General features: G+C 39.2%; 1 protein-coding gene across 3 annotated transcripts in view; it reads left to right on the top strand.

Moving 5' to 3' along the window:
* Window positions 1-20,693, top strand: part of DIAPH2 (diaphanous related formin 2) — a 938,294-nt gene extending 917,601 nt beyond the window's left edge. For all 3 annotated transcript variants that reach the window (XM_051827762.2, XM_051827761.2, XM_051827763.2), the window contains one exon: window positions 15,407-20,693. In XM_051827762.2, the coding sequence (XP_051683722.1) occupies window positions 15,407-15,471 (65 nt within the window). In that variant the 3' untranslated portion in view covers window positions 15,472-20,693. The remainder of the gene's footprint in view (window positions 1-15,406) is intronic.
* Window positions 20,694-21,462: the final 769 nt, after the last annotated feature.

Genomic DNA, 21,462 nt, shown 5'->3' with positions numbered 1-21,462 from the left:
CTGTCTATTCATATCCTTTGCCCATTTCATTTTTTTAAAGATTTATTTATGTATTTGAAAGAGTTACACAGAAGAGAAGAGAGACAGAGAGAGAAAGAGAGAGACGTCTGCCATCCGCTGGTTCACTACCCAATTGGTCTCTTCGGCCAGAGCTGCACTGATCCGAAGTCAGGAGCCAGGAGTTTCTTCTGGGTCTCCCACATGGGTGCAGGGGCCCAAGGACTTTGGCCATCTTCTACTGCCTTCCCAGGCCATAGCAGAGAGCTGGATGGAAAGTGGAGCAGCCAGGAGTCAAACTGGTGCTCACATGGGATGCTGGCGCTTCAGGCGGCAGCTTTACCCACTAAGCCACAGTGCCGGCCCCGTTTTGCCCATTTTTTTAAGTGAATTGTTTTGTTGTTGTTGACTTTATTGAGCTCACCTGTATCTCCAATTTAGCACATCTCAGACTGAACTTATTTTCTTAAATGTAACTCCTCCTTCTGTATATGTTATACTAGATGATGGGCCATCGGTCTCCCAAATGTGTAGACTATAAATCTTGGAATTATCTCTCTCTCTGCCCCTATATTCCATCAATTCCGACTTCTTGTCTTGCCCTCTAAGGTCATGTACTGCATGATCACCAAAAGTCATCTCACAATTATACTATACTGTGCATCTAAAATCCAAGATCTTTAAAATGGTCCATAAGACCAGTCTGTGTTCCTGCTGCAGTCCACTGCTTTCAGCCAACACTAAGTTGCTTATAGTTACACATATTTTTCAGTGAAAAGGCTCTCAATTTTTAGTTATCTATCTATCTATCTGTCTGTCTATCTATCTGAAAGGCAGAGAGACAGAGGCAGATCTCCTATCACCAGTTTACTCTCCAAATGTCTGCAAAGGCCCAGGCTGACTTGGGTCATAGCTAGGATCTGGGAACTCAATCCCAGCCTCCCATGTGGGTGGCAGGAATTCAATCACTTCAGCTGTCACCACTGCCTCCCAGGATCTCCAATAGCTGGAAGCTGGAATCGGGCTCCAGAGCTGGGACTCAAACTCAGGCTTTTTGTTATGGGCATGAGCATACTAACCAGTATCTTACCCACTAATCCAAATACCCACCCCCACATTTTTTTTTTCTTTTCTCTTCTGTCCCCTTCCTCAGAGTATCTCCTTTACCTAGAATGTACTTTTCCTTTAGGCTAATTCATTCCTATCCTTTAAGAACCAATGCCAGCATTTTCTTGTCTGGAAAGTTGTCCCAAAGAGGCTTCCCGCAAAGCATGGCTTAAGTGTTCCTATTCTGTGCTTCTGAAGAGCTCTCTCCCAATCCTGGCACTCCCTGGAACTGTATTCATAGTATTATTGTATGCTACCCTCCTATCAGTAAGAACAGCATGAGGCAAAAGGCTGAGACTTTTTGTGTTGGTACCACAGGATATAGTATATTCTAGGTTCTCAAAGGGACCCTCTGAGAACCATGTAGCAGAGTATAGAGGAATCCTTAACCCATCTCCACCAGACTTTTTAACCAAAAGACCAATCACTACATAGTACCTTCCTTGAAAGAAACTGGCTCATTTACCTCTCTATCCTTGTAGCACCATGTTAAGCACATAGTCTCTGTTCAAGAGAAGGTGGTGGACATAAGTTGCAGGCTGGTTTTTGGACAGAGAGAATTATGCCTTACATGCAGACCAGCTTTGCTTAGGAAATCAAGGTTCCCTCTCTTTACAGTGAATAGATCTACTCAAGAAACCAAATTAAAGGTCAGTGGGTTGCCTGGTAAATCTGCTGTCCTAGAAAAAAAAAAAGTGAGTGACCAGTTTTACAAGATGCATCATTCAAGTGAGGCTGGAATCTCCAGAAATAACCTTTTTCTACCCTAGGGGACAAATCTGTCCAGACAAATGAAATCCTAAAGCAGAGAAGTAGTAGAAAGCAGTCTGGCAGAATTTCTATTCTCGCTGCATGACAAGAAGGAAAAATAAATAGTTATAAAAGATTTTCAATGCTCCCTAAAGACATACGAAATACCATAGCCCATGATGGCTTGTAAAATAAATAAAAAGTCAGAAGCTTGATAAATTCTGATTTCCTGGCTGATCTTTATTAATTATTTGTTTTATAGGCTAATCTGAAAAAGGCATTTTTAAACATTTGTTTGCATCTTTTCTCATTGTCCCAAAAATAGCTAAAAAAAAAATACCATAGTGATGTGATGAGGCTGTGTAGACTTTGAAACATAAAATAAGATCTTGATGCTAAAATCTTTGGAATTTGATTTTTATGATATCAAATATAAAAAATATTTTACTCTATACCAGGTACCATTCTGGTCCTTTTACATTATTTTCAGTGTTCATAGATGGGAACTTAAAATTAGGAAAACATAGCTATTAAGTGGCAGAACAAAGATGGGAACCCATATGTGTTGTACACTAGGAACTTTGACCTTCCTGCAACTCTAAAGCATGGCTATCCATTGTAAGTTGAAACAGCTTTGAGTCTTGTTAATTAATGTGTGTGTGTGTGCACACTCATGCACATGCATGCGCATAGGCATGGGCATAGGCAAACTCACTTCCTATCTATTAAAAGGTGAATATGGTCCAGGTATTAAATTGCCTCCTCTAGTCCTATTAGTACTCATGGTGTAAATACTATTTTTACACCCATTTTGCAGATGAGACAATTGATGGTTGGAAAGGTTCATTTAGTAAATATACATAATGTGAGGGAGGCCTCCTTAATTAGAAAAAAAAGTGTGCCTACTACATTAATAATTTAAAAGACTATATATATCAGAGTTTCTTTGCTTCATCATTATGTATTGTAATATAAATGTTGGTAAGAAGCAATATAATGCTTAGTGCCAAGACTCCGCTCTCCACCCACATACACACTGCTGCCTGCTGTGTGTAGGAAAAATAACTCAAAATGTATGTCTTGCTGAAAATACGTATCATTTTCCATGAAAGGATGAACTCTTTTTTTCTTAATTTATTGTCATTTTCAGGCAACATGTTACAGAGCAATTCTTAAGTGTCCTCTGATTTTATCATTGATATAGAACTCTATCCAGATGATGAAATGATATACTTTATTATTGTTCTGCATTTTTACCCATCTTTTTGGAGAGAGTCAATCATTTGGAGAGAGTCACTTTTTAAGACTTGAACTTTAAGCATTTAGAATCTGAGAAATGTGAAATACCCTTAGAAATGATAACAGTGTATGAAGAAATTTTATTTATACTCAAACTTGTAATCCATTACTTTCCCATCAGGGAACATTCTATAGCCCTTACTTAACCAGGGCAGAAAAATGGCACTGTTTTCTGTCCGTTTCTTCTTTTCCATTACAATGTAGCTAGTGATGATTATAATCAGTAAGGAATTAATTCAGAGATTATTGAATCCTACACTACTCTTTCTTTAAACTGAAAACAGTCTATGCTTTGTAGCTGATGAGTTATATTTAACAACCTGTCCAATTTTTCCCTAATTTGCTAAGTCAGTCATCTTCATTGACAAAAATTCAGATATTAGAGGAAGTATTAAAAAAAAAAACATGATCCCAACAGTCAGAGATAACCACTTCTTTTATTAGTGTATATATATATATATATATATCCTTCTTTCTTTAAGATTTATTTATTTATATGGAAGGCAGAGCTAGAGAGAGGGAGAGGAAGAGGGAGGAAAATAAGAGAGAGAGATCTTCCATCAGCTGGTTCCCTCCCCAAATGGCCTCAACTGCTGAAGCTTGGCCAATCTGAAGCCAACAACCAGGAGCTTCTTCCAGGTCCCCCATGTGGGAGCAGAGAGCAAGTACTTGGGCCATCTTCCATTGCTTTCCCAGGTGCATTAGCAGGGAGCTGGATCACAAATGGAACAGCTGGGACTCAAAAACTGTCCTCCATATGGGATGCCGGTGCTACAGACGGTGGCTTTACCTGCTATACTACAGTGCTGGCCCTGGGTATATATCCTTCTAAACTTTTAAAAATTCTATTTTAAATAATAATGTATTTTTAAAAACTAAGAATATGATATTTTCCCCTTTTAAAAAGGATTTGTTTAGGGGCCAACACCGTAGCATGGCCTAAGCCTCCGCCTGTGGCACAGGCATCCAATATGGGCGCCAGGTTGTGTCTTGGCTGCTCCACTTCCTATCCAGCTCTCTGCTACATCCTGGGAAAGCAGTAGAAGATGGCCCAAGTGCTTGGGCCCCTGCACCCACGTGGGAGACCCTGAGGAAGCTCCTGGCTCCTGGCTTCAGATCAGCTCAGCTCTGGCCATTGCGACCATTTGGGGAGCAAACCAGTGGATGGAAGACCTTTCTCTCTGTCTCTCCCTCTCTCTCTCTCTGTAACTCTTTCTCTCAATAAATAAAATCTTTAAAAAAATAAAAAGGATTTGTTTATTTTTATTTTTTTGAAAGGCAGAGTATCAGAGAGGTAGAGAGAGAGAGGGAGGGACAGATCTTTTGTCTGCTGGTTTGCTCCCTAAATGCTTGCAACAGCTAGGGCCGAGCCAGGCTGACGAGAAGGGCATGAAACTCCATCTAAGTCTCCTACCTGAGTGTCAAGGACCCATGTACTCTGAGCATCACCCACTACCTTCCCAGGTGCATTTTCAGGAAGCTGGATCGCAAGTAGCATAGCCAGGACTCTAACACTCTGATATGGGATGTGGGTATTCCAAGCAATAGATTAACCCACTGCACCACAAGGCCTGTCCCATATACTCTTTTAACTTGCCTTCTCACTTTGTAATGTGTAGCTCTTTCTATCAAGTAAGTAACAATCTAGTAATTTAGGGGCTACATAGTATCCCAGTGTAAGTAGGCTCCATCCTGTATTTAATCCCATAGTGGACATAGAGGCTATTCATGATTTTACTACTACAAACAATGCTATTAAATGAACACTGAAAGAACAACCATTCATACTTAAACATTTGTCTGACAATGTGCGGACTGGCTACATTCCAGTAGACTTAAAAACCAGGAATGATGCTTTGAAACTTCTTATGTGAGATAAGTTGCTATTTTGCAGCCATTTTTATTCACCTGTGGCTGGGCCTGGCTCTCAGGCTATGCATGGATTGCATTAGACACTAAAATTACAAAGGAACTTCTGTCAGTTATGAATACGAAATGGAGATGCAGCATTTTTTAACTCTGTCTTAATTGGTCATATTTAAAACAACTGCTGCCTGGCTTCTACTTTGAGGGACAGCTTATATTTTAAAACAATGGCACTGGCAGCTGCTAAAGTACCTGTAATATTAACTGTACAGGTTGCCTTTGTCCATACAACTGGTTAAGTAATTAAGCACAGGCTAGCATGGGAAACACTACTAGTGGGAGGCACCTGTTTACAGGCTCATGGAGTATAAGCTCTAGTTTAAATATCTTCTCTGCTCAAAATCACAGGCAGTGGTCAGTGTTATATTTATGTGATCTGGTCTTTTAGAGATAGAGGTATCACAGAAGAAAGGATTGCCATTTGTGCCTTATTATTGAAGGCAACGAACTTACATACCACCAGAGTACCTGGGGCTACTTAAGCTAGGGAGTTGGGCTCACTACTCGAAAATTTTCATCAGCAGCAAGAAATAGGTACCACAGTCACAAAAGATAGGTTGCACATGTTAAAAACAAAGAGTAGATAGGTAGTCTTTGAGTGATTCAGAAACAAAAGCAGATGACAGGTGAGTATATTCTAGGTCAGCATATCAGCAACAAAGCTCAGGCAGATCACAAACAAGTGCCACAGGAAATGACAGAAGATTGTCCATCATCTGGTCAAAGTTAGAGAAATGGCTGATGCCTAGTGTGCTTAGTCATAAGGATCAACACCACACACGGAGTCAAAAGGCACAGAGATGACAGGTGGTAGTAATGAATTGACCCTGTGGCCCCACTGCCATTTAACAGCTAGTTTATTCTGTACCAATCCAAGCGGCTGCTCAACTCAACCCTGCCAAGCACCCTTGGCCCAGGTCCTTGCAATCTATGCCTTGGTCAGCTCTTTTACTGCCACTGTCACTCATGCTATCTAGATTTCAACAACAGAACATCACCATACCATTTCAGAGAGCCCAATTTCTGAAGATTTTGTTTTCTTTCTTTCTTTTTTTTTTTTTTTGGATGCAGAATTACTAACTTCTATCTAAATACTTCACAATTATTCTTTAAAAAATAAAATTAAAATTAAAACCACATGTTTCCAGAAACAGCTATCACTATATCATAGTCCTCACTATGAATCTAGTCAGTGCATCTCCTTTCATTATTTTCTTCCTTTTCTCAGGAAAAATAAGGTTAAATATGTATAGGCATGCTGATTCTCCCTTTATACATTCAATGCTTTTCAATGCCTTGCCCATAGGAAAAATTTGGAATTAAGTGTTCAGCAGTATAGCTGGCTAGTATTCTTTCTTCCAATCAAAAATTAACAGCTATATTTTGGGGTCAATGTTGTGGTAAAGAGGGTTAGGCTACCACTTGTAACACCAGCATTCTGTATCAGAGAACCAGTTCAAGTCCTTGCTGCTCCACTTCCGATTCAGCTCCCTGCTAATGCTCCTGGGAAAGTAGCAGAGAATGGCCCAAGTGCTTGGATCCCTGCAACCCAGGTGGGAGACCCAGATGGAGTTTCTTGCTCCTGGCTTCAGCCTAGCCCGTACTGATTGTTGCAGCCATTTGGGGAGTTAACCTATAGATGGAAAATACTCTCCCTGCCCCCATTACTTTGCATTTCAAATAAATAAAATAGATTGATCTTAAAAAAAAATTCCTCATTATATTTCTATTTCTTCTTGTTGAAATCTGTGTTTTTAAAGGCCTAATTGGGATGAAGTTTTCTCTGACCCCCTAACTCCTACACTTAAAGGCTGTGATTTTGTTCAACTCAATTTCCATTGTACTTAGAATGTAATAGAGGGGGGCTGGCGCCGCGGCTCACTAGGCTAATCCTCCGCCTTGCGGCGCCGGCACACTGGGTTCTAGTCCCAGTCAGGGCGCCGGATTCTGTCCTGGTTGCCCCTCTTCCAGGCCAGCTCTCTGCTGTGGCCCGGGAGTGCAGTGGAGGATGGCCCAAGTGCTTGGGCCCTGCACCCCATGGGAGACCAGGAGAAGCACCTGGCTCCTGCAATCGGATCAGCGCAGTGCACCGGCCGCAGCATGCCAGCTGTGGTGGCCATTGGAGGGTGAACCAACGGCAAAGGAAGACCTTTCTCTCTGTCTCTCTCACTGTCTACTCTGCCTGTCAAAAAAAAAAAAAAAAAACAAAACAAAAAAACCAAACTTCCTCTGCTGATTGTCAGCACTTTAAAAAAAAAAAAAAGAATGTAATAGAGGGGCTGGCGCTGTGGTGCAGTGGGTTAAAGCCCCAGCCTGTAGCACTGGCATCCTTTATGGGCACCAGTTCAGATCCCGACTGCTCCACTTCCTATCCAGCTCTCTGCTATGGCCTGGGAAAGCAGTAGAAGATGGCCCAAGTCCTTGGGCCCCTGCACCCATGTGGGAGATCTGGAGGAAGCTCCTGGCTCCTGGCTCCTGGCTCCAGATCTGCTCAGCTCTGGCCATTGCAGCTATTTGGGGAGTGAGCCAACGATGGAAGACCTCTCTTACCTACTCTGTCTCTATCTCTCTAACTCTTTCAAATAAATAAAATAAATCTTTTTAATAAAATAGTGTAATAGATGCTATAGGAGAAAAATAGTTACATATGATAGTTGCTGTTACATTTATCCTTTCCAACCTAATAATGAATAAGTTGCCTGTTATGGAACCCTGCAGAAATTTTATGCAGTAAAAATTTGTGAAAGCACAGATGGAGAAAAAGAAATCTTTGCTTTCCTATGTTAATGGCAAAATACACTCCCTCTGTGTAAGCAGAATAACTGAAGGTGAATTCAAGGATCAATTCTTGATTTGTTGCTAATGACTGGATGATTACTTAATCAGTTTGAGAAACTGCTGTGTATAAACCACTATGATAGACACCTTGAGCAGCTCTGTTAGTTTGTGTGGTTTCTGTTGGTTTGCTCCACAACATAAGTTTCACTTACATAATTTCCTTGAGAGCTTTTCCAACTATTTTCATATTCTTCATATTTCTGTTTGTCAGTTTTTCCCATATTTTCTAAATCTGCAGGCATCCTCATCAGATTTTCAACCTCATAGAGAAAAGAATTTGTCTTAGAGCCAAGTTACATTCTCAAGTGATGAAACAAATATAATGCATGCCTAATATACAAAACCAAGGACATTAAAAAAATCTATTCAGTAGGTTTGACATTAAGTCCAAAGATAATCAATAGCACAGGCTGTGGTATGAAATGTTGGACAATATACTGATTTTATTTTTTCTAAGCCATTTTTTGGAAGATTTATATTTTGTTTATTTGAAGGGCACAGTTAGAGAGAGAGAGAGAGGGAGAGAGGGAGAGAGAGAGAGGGAGGGAGGGAGAATTTCTTCCATCTGCTAGTTCACTCCTCAAATGGCCACAATGGCCAGGGCTGGGCCAGATGGAAGCCAAGAGCCAGGAGCTTCTTCCGGGTCTCCTACATGGATGCAGGGTCTCCTACGTGGGCCAACTTCTGCTGCTTTTCTCAGGCCATTAGCAGGGAGCTGGATTGGAAGTGGAGCAGCCAGGACTCTAACTAGAACCCATATAGGATGCTAGTGTCTCAGGTGGCAGCTTTACCCAGTATGTCACAATGCCAGCCCCTCTAAGCCATACTTTTTAAAAATCCTTTGAAACACTCATTTATCAATTATGTACATACTAGTCATTTCAGATACCAAGAGATTGGTTTTACCTGTTATAAAAATATCATGTCTGATAAATTAAGTATTACGTATTTTCTACATTTATAGCTTATTATGGATTAAGTTTTCAATGCCTTGAAGTAATATTATTGTACTATGTGATTTTACTTTTATCACATATTTCAATCTTCCTAAAGTTACTATAATTGAGTTTGTTTGATAATGTTCCTTTATATTACTACAAGACTTGATAGTTTGCAAAATATGAGGTCATAATAGAGATAGAGAGTAGAGTTACTACCTGGCAGGGAGGATAAGAAGAAAGTGAAATATAGAAAAGTGATTTAATCTCACTACTGCAGTTTTGTAAAATATAATTTGTTTTTCCCCTAGCACAGCAGAGTTTCATGCTGATAACAAGCTACTGAATTAATAAATCCATTGCAACTATTGAGACTTTTCCTTTAATAACATAACGAATGCTGAGCATTAAGAAAAAGAAAGGCATTCTTTGTGCAGTTGTTACCTCTAGCAGACCTACATCCCTAAGCATAGGAAAAATACTGGCATCATAACACTGAACAGTATCAATGTGAAAATAATTTGTGCATCTCAATTAGAATACTGTATTTTCCACACAAAAGCATGCTGTTTCCTGGAACACATATCCTTATTTTCCAATTGGAAAGACATTTAGGGGTCTATTTCGTTATCATTACATGTGCTTAACTCCAATTACAGTTAATGGGAGTTGTGTGTCTATAGTCACAGTAGCCTCTGAACTATTTTAACATTATTGCTTTCCATTACCATCCTCGTTAAAATAACTTTCCTCTCTTCTGCCAACCTGAACTACCAAAGTAATCTAGGTTTCTGTTTTCTTTTTATGGATTTATTTGCATGTAATGAAGGATATTGATTACACAACATCACCTGTTTTTAATTTTAGAAACATTAACAATGTCACAAGATTAGAATGGAGCTAGAACTACTTAATTGTTAAGTGGAGGTAATTTATTGGGTTCTAGACATGCCTTTTTGCACAGCACCCTGTGTACTGGAAAAAAATTGGTTGATTTAGTTTAATACCTATGGTATGTAGTAGACACCAAAATTATGAGGCATATTCTATGAAACATAGAAGAAAATAAAGTTCACAAACTGAAGCACTAGACCCTATCAGCAGCCAACAAAACTATATGCTTAATTCCAATTATTCAAATTTTTGACAGGGAGAAAATCTATGAGAGTAAATGTAAGAGGGGACTTCAAAAACTCCATGGGAAATGGAATGAAAATATAATGTGGATTTTCCGTGAACTCTGTGAAATCCTCTTGTATTTGAAAATCTCTAGGCATAATCAGTGACACTCTCTTGGTTAGTGCAGGACTCTGCTATATTTCCAGGAAAAAAAAAATGGTCACTTGTCTGAAAAACTGATCAGAAGACAGGGAAGGAGATGATTTCAGTGTAACAGTCTAATTTCTCATCACTGTTAAGATGCCAACAGCTGCTCAGTGGCCACTTCCTTGCCTAGTCTAAGCTGCATAGGCCCAGATCTCCATTTGATAGGTTTACTAATATGTTTACTAGAAACAGTGGCCATCCTTTTTTTTAAAAGATTTATTTTATTTATTTGAAAGACAGAGAAAGAGACAGAGAGAGGTCTTACATCCACTGGTTCATTCTCCAATTGGCCACAACAACCAGAGCGGGGCCAGGCCAAAGCCAGGAACTTCTTCTGGGTCTCCCACGTGGGTGGCAGGGGCCCAAGGACTTGGACCATCTTCTACTGCTTTCCCAGGCACATTTGCAGGAAGCTGGATCAGAAGTTGAGCAGGAATTTGAACAGGCTCCCATATGGAATGAGGGCGTCAGTGCTGACCTCAATGGCCATCCTTTGATGGTAAATCTGCCATACCATGGCTTTGGAAGAGCTTGGTCACTGTAAATCAGAGGGTTTCTTTTACTTTGTTTTCTAGCCAGCTGTTTTGCATTAAATAGATTATTTTGTAGCACAATGTGTGATATAGGTTGAACAGATATTTGGTTTATGTTACCTTGCTGTGAGTGACTGGATTATGTTAGATTAACATTGATACCTCTACATGCCTATGAAGCATCAGAAAGAAGACAGTTCCACAGACAACAACAAAGTAATACCTAACCTTGTTTCTTCAGTTCCAACTTGACTTCTTGAGGCAGTATGCAAAGTTATAATCTTGTTGTACCTTTGGTATACACTTACTTTGTTAGAAGATTAATTGCACACTCTTAGGTTACATATGGCAAGTTTAAGTCATCCAGTCGACCCTGTGTCACACTGTGTTTAAGCATCATGTGTTCTGTGCTATTCCTTAGTTATTTCGCTTGACAAAGTTTTCAGGAAGATGGAAATTAATGGTGTAGATTTGGCTATGGATCTGAAGTTTTGTGATATTCAGGTATTTAGTGGATTATGTGCTCTGTACAAAGTTGCTGAGTAAATGGTTGCCTGTATGTATCCTAGAGCAATATATTAATGGGTTTGATTCATTGACTGAAAAACTCAGGAAGGTTTTGAGATAAATGCCAAATCAACTTATGCTTAGAAAAGTTGTAAAGCCTTTTGCTCTTAAGACAGCAGGAAAAGCCTTGACATCAATTTGAGTTGGTTAACGTGCCATTCAGAAGGTGCATAACCATGTTAAAGCTGAGCCATGTGTTTATATTCCCTTTTGGAGAAAAGTTTGAATATTTAATTTTGGCCACCCTTCCTCCATAAGATATACATTTTCATATAACTCTGTCCCCCTCTTCATCTGCATGCCTTGACCAGGTTACTCTCCATAGTATCAGAAGCTCTTCACTCTCATTTTGGGGCATATTTAAAAGACAAACTTTTGTTGACCAAACAGAATCTGTTAGGATGTACATATCCTCCTATGGTGGATTTGAAGGGTGTATTTTTGGATTGATATCTCAGGCTTATTGCTGCATTATTCCTTGTGTTTACAAGCTTAATTGAATCCCTTAATGAATTTTTAGACCATGAGGATATTTTAGAATATCTGGGCTTGGTTATTCACCGTAACATGATACTCCATGAATTAAGGAAACAGAAGCAGAGGAAGAACATGACAAATCATGTACCTCCACCTCCAATGAAATGTGTTTTCCTATATCTCATTGCACAAAATTCTAACAAGTATATACACATAAACACCTTCCCCCTGCATCTTCGTCTCTTTGATTTCCATCTTCATCTCTTTGATAGTAGGCAGCTTGGAGGAATGCCACTACTTGTTATCAAAGCCTTCCTCCATATCATCTGAGATAAATATATGTGTTTTAAACTATTGACTTTTTGGAGGAGAGGCCTCTATTTTTGCCATTTGAGCTACACTAGCATTAGTAGTATTGATAAAATAAAGCTAGCTCAAAAAGTGAATTTGGTTTAGGCTCAAACCCTATCACCTGGGCACCTACTTCTTCTACCTGTGTTTCCAAATAGGAAATGCAATCACTTTCACAATGGGCCTAAATTACTCTACCACCCGTGACAGCAATAATATCTAACATTGGTTCCTTCCTCATAAATGTGATGCGAACTATGAGTTCTGACCTTATGTGAGCCAGGTCACTGATTTTTACCCATTATTCTTTAATACTATAAATATAAAAGTTGTATTTCAAACATTTCAGTGATTTTCAATCTCTGCTTCTGAGAAAAAATGACTCCAAGCATAAAAAGTTGTCATCATTAGATTGCTAGCCATTAGATGTGCAGACAGATGAAAAAATGAATACATGCATAAAGACATACACAAAATGAGTCTTCCAAAAGTTCATAGAAAAATAGGATTAAAGTACAATGGACATTTTCCTTGAACTTTCTGAAGTCCCCTAGTGTGTATGTGTGTGTGTGTGTCTATTTCACAGTATCCTATAAATTCCACTGCTGACTGGATCCATACAAGTCCATAGTCTAAGTATATGTTTTGTAACTAAATTAGTTTTTAACATCAGTACAAAGCCAGCGCCGTGGCTCGCTAGGCTAATCCTCTGCCTTGCGGCGCCGGCACACCGGGTTCTAGTCCCGGTCGGGGCGCCGGATTCTGTCCCAGTTGCCCCTCTTCCAGGCCAGCTCTCTGCTGTGGCCAGGGAGTGCAGTGGAGGATGGCCCAAGTGCTTGGGCCCTGCACCCCATGGGAGACCAGGAGAAGTACCTGGCTCCTGCCATTGGATCAGCGCAGTGCGCCGGCCGCAGCGCACCGGCCACGGCAGCCATTGGAGGGTGAACCAACGGCAAAGGAAGACCTTTCTCTCTGTCTCTCTCTCTCACTGTCCACTTTGCCTATCAAAAAAAAAAAAAAAAAAAAAAAAAGAAAGAAAAAGAAAAAGAAAAAAAACATCAGTACAGAGAACTGGAAATAAATCAGCAGATCCAGGTCAGCCATTGCTGTTATTGTATCTACTGACATTTTTTCATAAACAAGATTATAGGCTGACATTTTTTAAAATGTAAGTAGTGACCTTACAGAATCACTTCTTCACATAATTATCTCATTAACTTGGGAACCTATTAGGCAACCGAAAAATGGGGGGAATAGGAGCAGAAGATGGAGAAAACCTGGAATAATGCTCTTCTGTATATGCTAAATGCTGGATTTGGGCCCTGAACTTCCTGGCTTCCCAAAACTTTCCCATGCTTTCCTCAGTTTGCTTTGACCTGAAACTTTCTCCCACCAAGTGGCACCAGTGAGTTTCAGGTTGATGTGAATCCTCCCCATTGTTTATTACTTCTGAGGCTGTGATTTTATAGGTGGTTCTTGTCTTAGACTCAGGGGGTGGTGAGTGATTTTGCGGGGTGCCAGTATACAGTATTGCCAGAGTGAAGTATGGATGCCTGTGAACTTTCATGTGTAGGACCACCAAGTCACAAGAATTTCATTTTTTTTTTGTCATACTAGAATACTCCTCTGAGAATGTTCCCAACATTCTCACATCTCACGACTTTACCAGTTCAAGCTTAAATGCTAGCAATGCAGTGGGAACCATTATATTGCAATCTCATTTTTAAATGTTTTCTAAGAAATCCCAAACCAATCTGTATGCAAACCAGTGACATCTTAGTAAGAAAGCTTTTGCCCAGGAATGTTATCTTCACATTTTGAGCTGAGTTGTGATCCATATCACAAACTAAATAATGGATTTTTTAATGGTATCTTCAAAAGGATACCCAAATAATTCATCACTCAGATATATCTCTGAGTAGAGAAAATGCCTCTCTCTTTCACACCTCTCAGTGATATTATTGCATTATGAAGCACTTGATAGGCTTTAATCTCATGGCTGGTTGGCTCACTGCACTCATACCTTGGTGTTAATGAGGCAAAGGTCATGGGAGCCAGTTAGCCTTGTGTGGTGAATTGACCACAAACTACCAGGTATCTATCAAGAGATGTTAGCACAGACAAGAAAGGCACCGTGGCCCTCTCAGACTCTTCTCATAACAGGCAGGATGTGTTATTTGGACATCATCATCTTAGGGAGGAAATGAGTCGCAGCTTGGAAGGCCCCAACATCTACCTCTGAACAAAGCAAGCCTGACATTTCGGCATTAACTTTGCATTATAATCCCCCATCATACCATTGATTTGCTGTGTAACCTTCATCACTAAAGCAGAGATAATAGGATAGAATGAAATGGGCTTACCTCCCGGGGATGTTGTGTGAATTAGCAAATTAACGAGTGTAAAATGTTAGCATTTATGTAAGTGCTGTTGGTTGTCATTATTTCTAGGGACCTAGTCTCATTCTAAATAGAGAATCTAAGTATATTATGCTTTTGTCAGAAAGGGATGTTCCCCCACGTCAATTGCATTTAAGCTGAGCATAAAACAGAGGTGATAATAACATAGTAGTGCTCATCGCAATGCAGAGCTGTAAACCTTTTTCCTATTAAAGCTAAAACTATTTCCAGCAACTTCCATTGCTTTTAAACTTTGCTTTCTAAGCTTTGTACCAACAGTTGTCTCTTCAGTGATTATTCTTCCCGTGATTGGTGGGGGAATGGGACCTATTCTAGGTCCCATTCATTATTCATTCCCATAATGACTATATAATGTATTGAATTTGTTTACATCATACAATCAGGCAAACTTGGTAGCTGGTTTGATTGCCACATACTGCAATCATCGTAAAAAATAAAAAAGCTCTTTTTCTGCTCTGCCCATGCTGGTGTCCTCTGGAGGTAGCCAACATACAGACTGAAAACTCATGGGGAATTGAAGTGCTTTCCAACAAAAGGCACGCTGCATAGATCCTTTCAATTTAACATCTTTACCAAGGAATTTTGTTGTCGCCTGCTATTTCCAAAGGGACTGTGCTTGAGAGAATTCTTCCATTTCTTTTATCACTCTGACTTTGCTTACCCAGAAAAGTCATTTATTGCTGATTGTGGAACTCTTGAACTCCGCCTGGCAGCTGCAGTATGAACTCCTCAGATCTGGGCTCCTCGTTACTTATTTACATATTCATTTGAAGTGATTTTTCAGGACTATTTGAAAACGTCTCTCAACCTGACATCTTGTAATAGCCAAGATGTAAAGCTCACCGTGTTCTTGGTTCTTTTTCTCTTTGTCTTCCAGATACCAGACGAGTACCTTTGGAAAGGTCACGCTCTCGCCACAATGGAGCTATCTCATCTAAGTGATTCCTGATGCCAAAGAATGTGAAAATGTTTAAGAACACAAAGTCCTATGATTTGAAAACAACAAAACATGCACTCGAGGGATGGAGAAGAAATAAGTGCATTTCTGCAAAGATGGAGCTAAGCTGGATGAAGGAGTGTCCATTTATAAAATTCTCATAAGACTCCTCCCACAACTGTACTACTCTGAACACAGTGGCCAGGATTATAAAATGTGTATTCCATTTTAGTGTAAAGATGTGTATTATTTGACATTATGTGCGATCTGACTGTGATGATGAAATTGTAAGAAACTGAAGAGTTCTAAGGCTCTTGAAAACATTCAGTCTATCAACAATTTACAATTTGTTAGTTACTTCAACCTAAAAAAAAAAAAAGACAAGAAATGGGAAGGAATTATTCAATGTCTGTTTCCAGCCTATAATGTATAAAAGGGAAAAGCAAAGGAAAATATGATGCATATTAATGATTTGAAGAGGTGCTAATGTTGCACACACTGTAAGAGAAGCCATTTTGAAAATTTCAAAAGGAAGTGCTCCACCCCAGATGAGTTATCTATGATCTTATCTCCAGTGAAAGCTGATAGATTCATCTGCTTTGGCTGAAATTAAAGTTATCATTAGTCTACAGTTTCAGCACGATATTATAGGCACTTACCATCAAAAACTACACCAAAGTTTTATGGAATCAGTTGAGGAAAATGTTTTAAACTTTATTGAAAGAAAAAATTTTCTAATTATTCTCAGATACCTACTTTATACAAATAGTTTGTATGACTATTTTTGAGGGAGGAAAAAACCCCTCTTATTTTAATGTTTATGCTAGGAACGAATCTGAAAATTCTGTTACCTTCATTTAGATTTTAAAGACAAATATTGATTCCTATTCTTTGTTGTTTATTTCTTCCTTCCATTGCTTCTTTCTCCCCTGACCCCCTTGAAGGCAGGGAATAGAGTTCTAGAAGACCTGAGAAGAAAGAGATTTCTTTCTGCAGGAGGCAGCAGAAAACTGTCTGAAAGGTCAATTGTTTTATCCCTTTTCCACTCCCCTTTCCAATTCCGCTTTGGTGGTCTGAAGAAGAAAAAGAAATTCTATGTATCTATGTGTATATATTTGTATATTTATATCTTCTACTACAATAATTCAACATCCTAGTAACTAAGTAAACTCTTCAATCATCATCATACTTACCTACCTTATATCAACAAATTAAGATGATGCTGCCAAAACAACTATAGGAGGAAAAACATACTCTACATTTCTCTTAAATAGATGAGAGAGTAAATGCTACACTTGACTTGTCTATTATTTTAAAATATGCATTGGAATAATGTGGTATAACTTCTCTAGAGTGCAATTTTAAGACTAATTCATGCAGATGATTGTGGTTATTGTAAAAGGTTTATTATATATGTCTTTCTTCTATAGAAAATCCTATTTCTCCTCCCCCAAAGCACATTATACACATTCAAAGAGAAGAACAAATGATTGGTTTGGCAAGTCACCATTGAAGAGAATGTAAACAAGTGGACAATAGCTCACATCTTCCTTTAGAGATATGTATAATGACTCAAACTACTGCCTTTTTCTCCACTACACTGTTACTTGGGTAGTATTCTTCAAAAAGCTCTGAAGCTGCTACAATACAGAAATCATAAAGAATAACAGTATCTGAGATTTTACAATTTTATCTTTTCTATAAACACATACACATATTTAAGAGACACATCAACTTCACACTGTTTTTTAACAACAACAAAAGTTTAGGTTCCACTAATTTATGTAAATACTTAATGTGTGTATTTTTGACTTCCCAAGTCTTTTCTGAAACCTTCATGGTATGGCTTCTTTGAATCTTTTGATAGTTTTTTAGGCTGTAGCAAAATGATTTAGAAATGGTAACCCTGACTAAAACTGGGAGGCATTTGCCATGCCATATTAGCAAGCTGGACAAGGTAGAAATACTGATATATCACCTTTTCCAGATTGTGAACTTGCCTTATTTTCCAGTTTGTGAACAAGAACGAATGAAGTGCTATTACTCATAAACATAAATTATATATTTGTATTTAGAGCATTCTCACATGCTTTTCACAAACATTAAAAAAAAAAACCAACCACACTTTCAGGGAAGTTCCAACAATTAGGTTAAAGGGTTTGCTTCCCAGATTTGCAATGATCCTGCTCCAGACATTTGCATTTGTTTTAGATTGAAAAGTATCACCCCCAAAAAGTTCATTTTTAGTATTGAAACAAATTATACTAAAGTCCTTTGAGTTTCTTACTGCCACACTTCAGATATGCATTTATACAGATTTTCTTCAGAATGTTAAAAAATGTGCAATACCTTTAAAATGTTAACTAGTTGTATTTGTTTCCTTTGACTGCTTTAACAAATTATCGCAGATTTGGTGGGTTAACACAACAGAAATTTACTCACTCACAGTTTTGGAGGTAAGAAGTTCAAACTCAAGCTGTTGGCAGGGTCATGCTCCCTCCAGAAGCTCCTGAGGAAAATCCTTCCTGGCCTCTTCTAGTTTCTGGTGGTTTCTAGTTTCTCTCTAATCTGTCTTTACATCACCTTCTCCTCTGTGAACCTAATCTCCCTCTACACCTCTTTTAAGTGGATGCTTATGATAACATTTGGGAACCACCCAAATTAGTCCAGGATGATCTTCTATTCTCAAGATCCTTAACTCAATTGCATCTTCAAGACCCTTTTTCCAAATAAGGTAATATGCACAGGTTATGGGAATTAGGTTGCGGACATACCTTTTTGGAAGCAACCTTCAGCCCACTGCTGTCTGCTCTCTGGCCCTCCAGAATTTGTGTGTCCCATGTGTAAAATACATTTGTACTATCTCAGCATTTCCAAGTCTCAATCCATCACAGTACCAACCGTAAATCCAAAATCTCATCTAAATATCAGTAGTTCAAAAGCCCAAATTTCATACAAATATCATCAGTTCTGAAGTCCCAAATCCTGTCACCTAGATCATCTAAATTTGGTGTGAGTGAAACTCTGGGTAGGATGCATCCTGGGGCAAAATTCCTCTCCTCTTGTGAACCAGTCAAATAGCAAAGAAGTTATCTGCGTTGAAACTACAATGGTGGGACAACATAAGGTAACAATTACAGATATTCCTAATCCAGTTGGCAGGGAACAGAAAGTAGAAAGGAGTTATCTGTCCCAATCATTTTTGAAATGTTGCCAGACAAATTCCCCTTAGATTTCAAGGCCTGGCAATAACCTCTTTGACTCAGGGCTGCATCCTTTGGGGCTGCACCTCTTCCCTTCTGGTCTATGGATTGGATCTCTGCCTCTGTGCCCATGGTTTGCATTTGTGCCTTGTTCCAATGCTTGGCCCTTTGCCTCTGTACTCACAGTTCTGCTCTTTATATCTTGAAGGGTAGCATATGTTTGCAAGCTGGGTAGTTTTATTAGCCTGTTTCTTCCCTGTAGAATTCTGGTAGTCTGACAATGTTCTCTCCTTTTGTCCTGTCCTGTCTCTGTCTCTTTCAGGTCAAGCATTCTTGAAAACCATGTGGTTTTCTTGTGTATGTCACTAGGTTCACACCATTAGAAAAGAGGGTCCTCACAAATATTTCCTGGATAACCCCATCTCTATTCCAGGATTCTGCTTAGATACTTGACTGAACCCATGGGCCAGTGCCTAATCTCTTAAGCACTTGCCAAAGGTCCAGCCAATACCCTTGGCCTTATCTTCAGAGCACACTTCACTATTAGTGAAAGCTCCCAATTTTTGCGTCTTTTATAATCTGAATAGGTGCCAAATTTCCCAACTCATCAAGGTGTGGTTTCTTTGTCACTTACCAGCTCTTTTCAGTTCAATCTCTTTCCTCTGTTAGTTTACTGTAAGTATCAGGAGGAAACTAGGCCACACCTGTAAAGTTTTGGGTGGCAGTCTCCTTAGCTAAATAGCTAAGGTCATCACTTGCAAGTTCTGCCTTCCACACTATAGGATACAATTCAGGTAAGCTTTTTGCCATTATATACAACAAAGATGGCCTTTCTTCCCTCTTCCAAGAAAATGTTCCTCATGTCCTGAGCTTTCACCAGAAAATCTTTTAACATTCATATTCGGACTTCCAGTCTGGCTATGTTTTCCTATCACATGAATCAAAATTTTTCCAGGCTGTAGCCATTATCCAATTCCAGAGCCACATTCACTTTGTTAGGTCTTTCTTACAATAGTATTCCCATTTCCCAGTACTAAAATCTGCATTGGATTCCTGTGGCTGTTGTAATAAATTACCTCAAAGATGGTAGCTAAAAACAATAGAAATGTATTCTCTTACTGTTTTGGAGGCCAGATGTCCAAAATCAAGGTGCTGGCAGGACTACAGGGGGAACATCTATCTCTGTGTCTCCCAGATTCTTGTGACTCTCATTGTTACTTGGCATCTTTCTCTGCTGTCTTCATATCACCTTCTCCTCTGAGTATCTAATCTACCTCTGCCTCTGTCTTATAAGGACGCTTGTGGTGACATTTAGGACTCACCCAGATTATCCATGATAAATTCATCATCTCAAGATCCTAACTTAAGGACATCTACAAAGACTCTGCAGGTTCCACAGGTTCCAAGGATTAGGACATGGACATATCTTTGTGGAGGGAGAGGGCATCATTCAGCCCACTACACTAGTTATTGCACATATATATTTTTTTCACCTTTCAAAATACATCCTTGGTGCTCAAGCCAAATTGAAAGTTGTCTCTAAAAGCTATTGGCTACACAGACTACTGCATGCTTTGTTGTTAAGTGGATGAACCAGCTATTCTAAATTTTAGTTGATACTTTTGCTTCTACAGCCAATTAGCTTGAAGAAATAATTGATCCCACCTTTGTGCTCTGGTGTATCGCTTCTGCATCTTGATGGAGTCTTTGACCAAATGTCTTCTGTGATATTCATCATGCAGGCACAAAACTACCTCTGATACAGAAGGATTCTTTACAAGCTTATTTTAGACATTGTGAATCCCTCAACGGAAGGGAGAGATGAAAGCAAAGACTTTGAATGGTATTGAGGGAGATTGTGTCCATTCCAAGCCATCCTAAAGAAGTATATTAAGTAGTACTAGAATTGTGGATTTGTGCTCTCATTTTGCCTTGAAATAAATCCTGTCTCTTAGCAGGACCAAGAATGACTTGCAATCTATATGTAATGCCTACTTACTTATTCAATAAAGGTATACATTAAATGTTGTGCTTCCTATGATAATTAAGTTTAAGAACTAGTGAAAAGGCATAAACTGAAGTATCAAGACAGGATGTGAGAACTTTCTAGGAGAAGCTTCAACTGAACCAAAGTGTAAGAGTTTTGTGGGTTGTTAAAAAAGTTTTATTTACTTGAAAGGCAGAGAGACAGACATCTCTAATCTACAGGTTCCCTGCCCAAATGCCCACAACAGCCAGGGCTGAGCCTAGGCCAGGTGCCACAAACTCAATCAGAATCTCCCACGTAGTTGCCAAGAACTCAAGTACTTGAGCCATCAACTGCTACCTCCCAGGGTGTGTGTTTGCAGGAAGCTGGAATTGAGAGTGCAGCTGTGACTCAAACCTAGGCACTCTGATAGGAGATACAGGTATCCAAAGAGACATCTTAACTGCTATGCCACTATGCCAAATACCTACCCCACACAGGTGGAGATCATGGGATCATATTAAAATTTTCTTTTTGTATTCTTTGGCACTACTTGCCAGAGTAACAGAACATGTTTATTAAACAACTGAAGTCTAGAAAAGTCAGAGGGTAGTTTGCATGCTTTCAGGCAGACTGTTTCTACAGAAAAAGGTTTTTTTTTTTTTTTTTTTTGTCTTGAGTATAGAACTAAAGCAAGTGAGCTTCAAAGGCCCGGAGGAGTAAAATCAAGAGTAATAAAGGATTGTAGATCATTATTCTTTAGAGGGCTTCCAAAAGAATCTTTCATTGTGAGTGGGCTGACTTACTTGAAGATGAAGGGTTGGGCA

Source organism: Oryctolagus cuniculus, chromosome X (genome assembly GCF_964237555.1).
Source record: "Oryctolagus cuniculus chromosome X, mOryCun1.1, whole genome shotgun sequence".
NCBI lineage: Eukaryota > Metazoa > Chordata > Mammalia > Lagomorpha > Leporidae > Oryctolagus > Oryctolagus cuniculus.
Note: the sequence above shows the minus strand (reverse complement) of the source record. Positions and strands in the feature narration are given on the sequence as shown.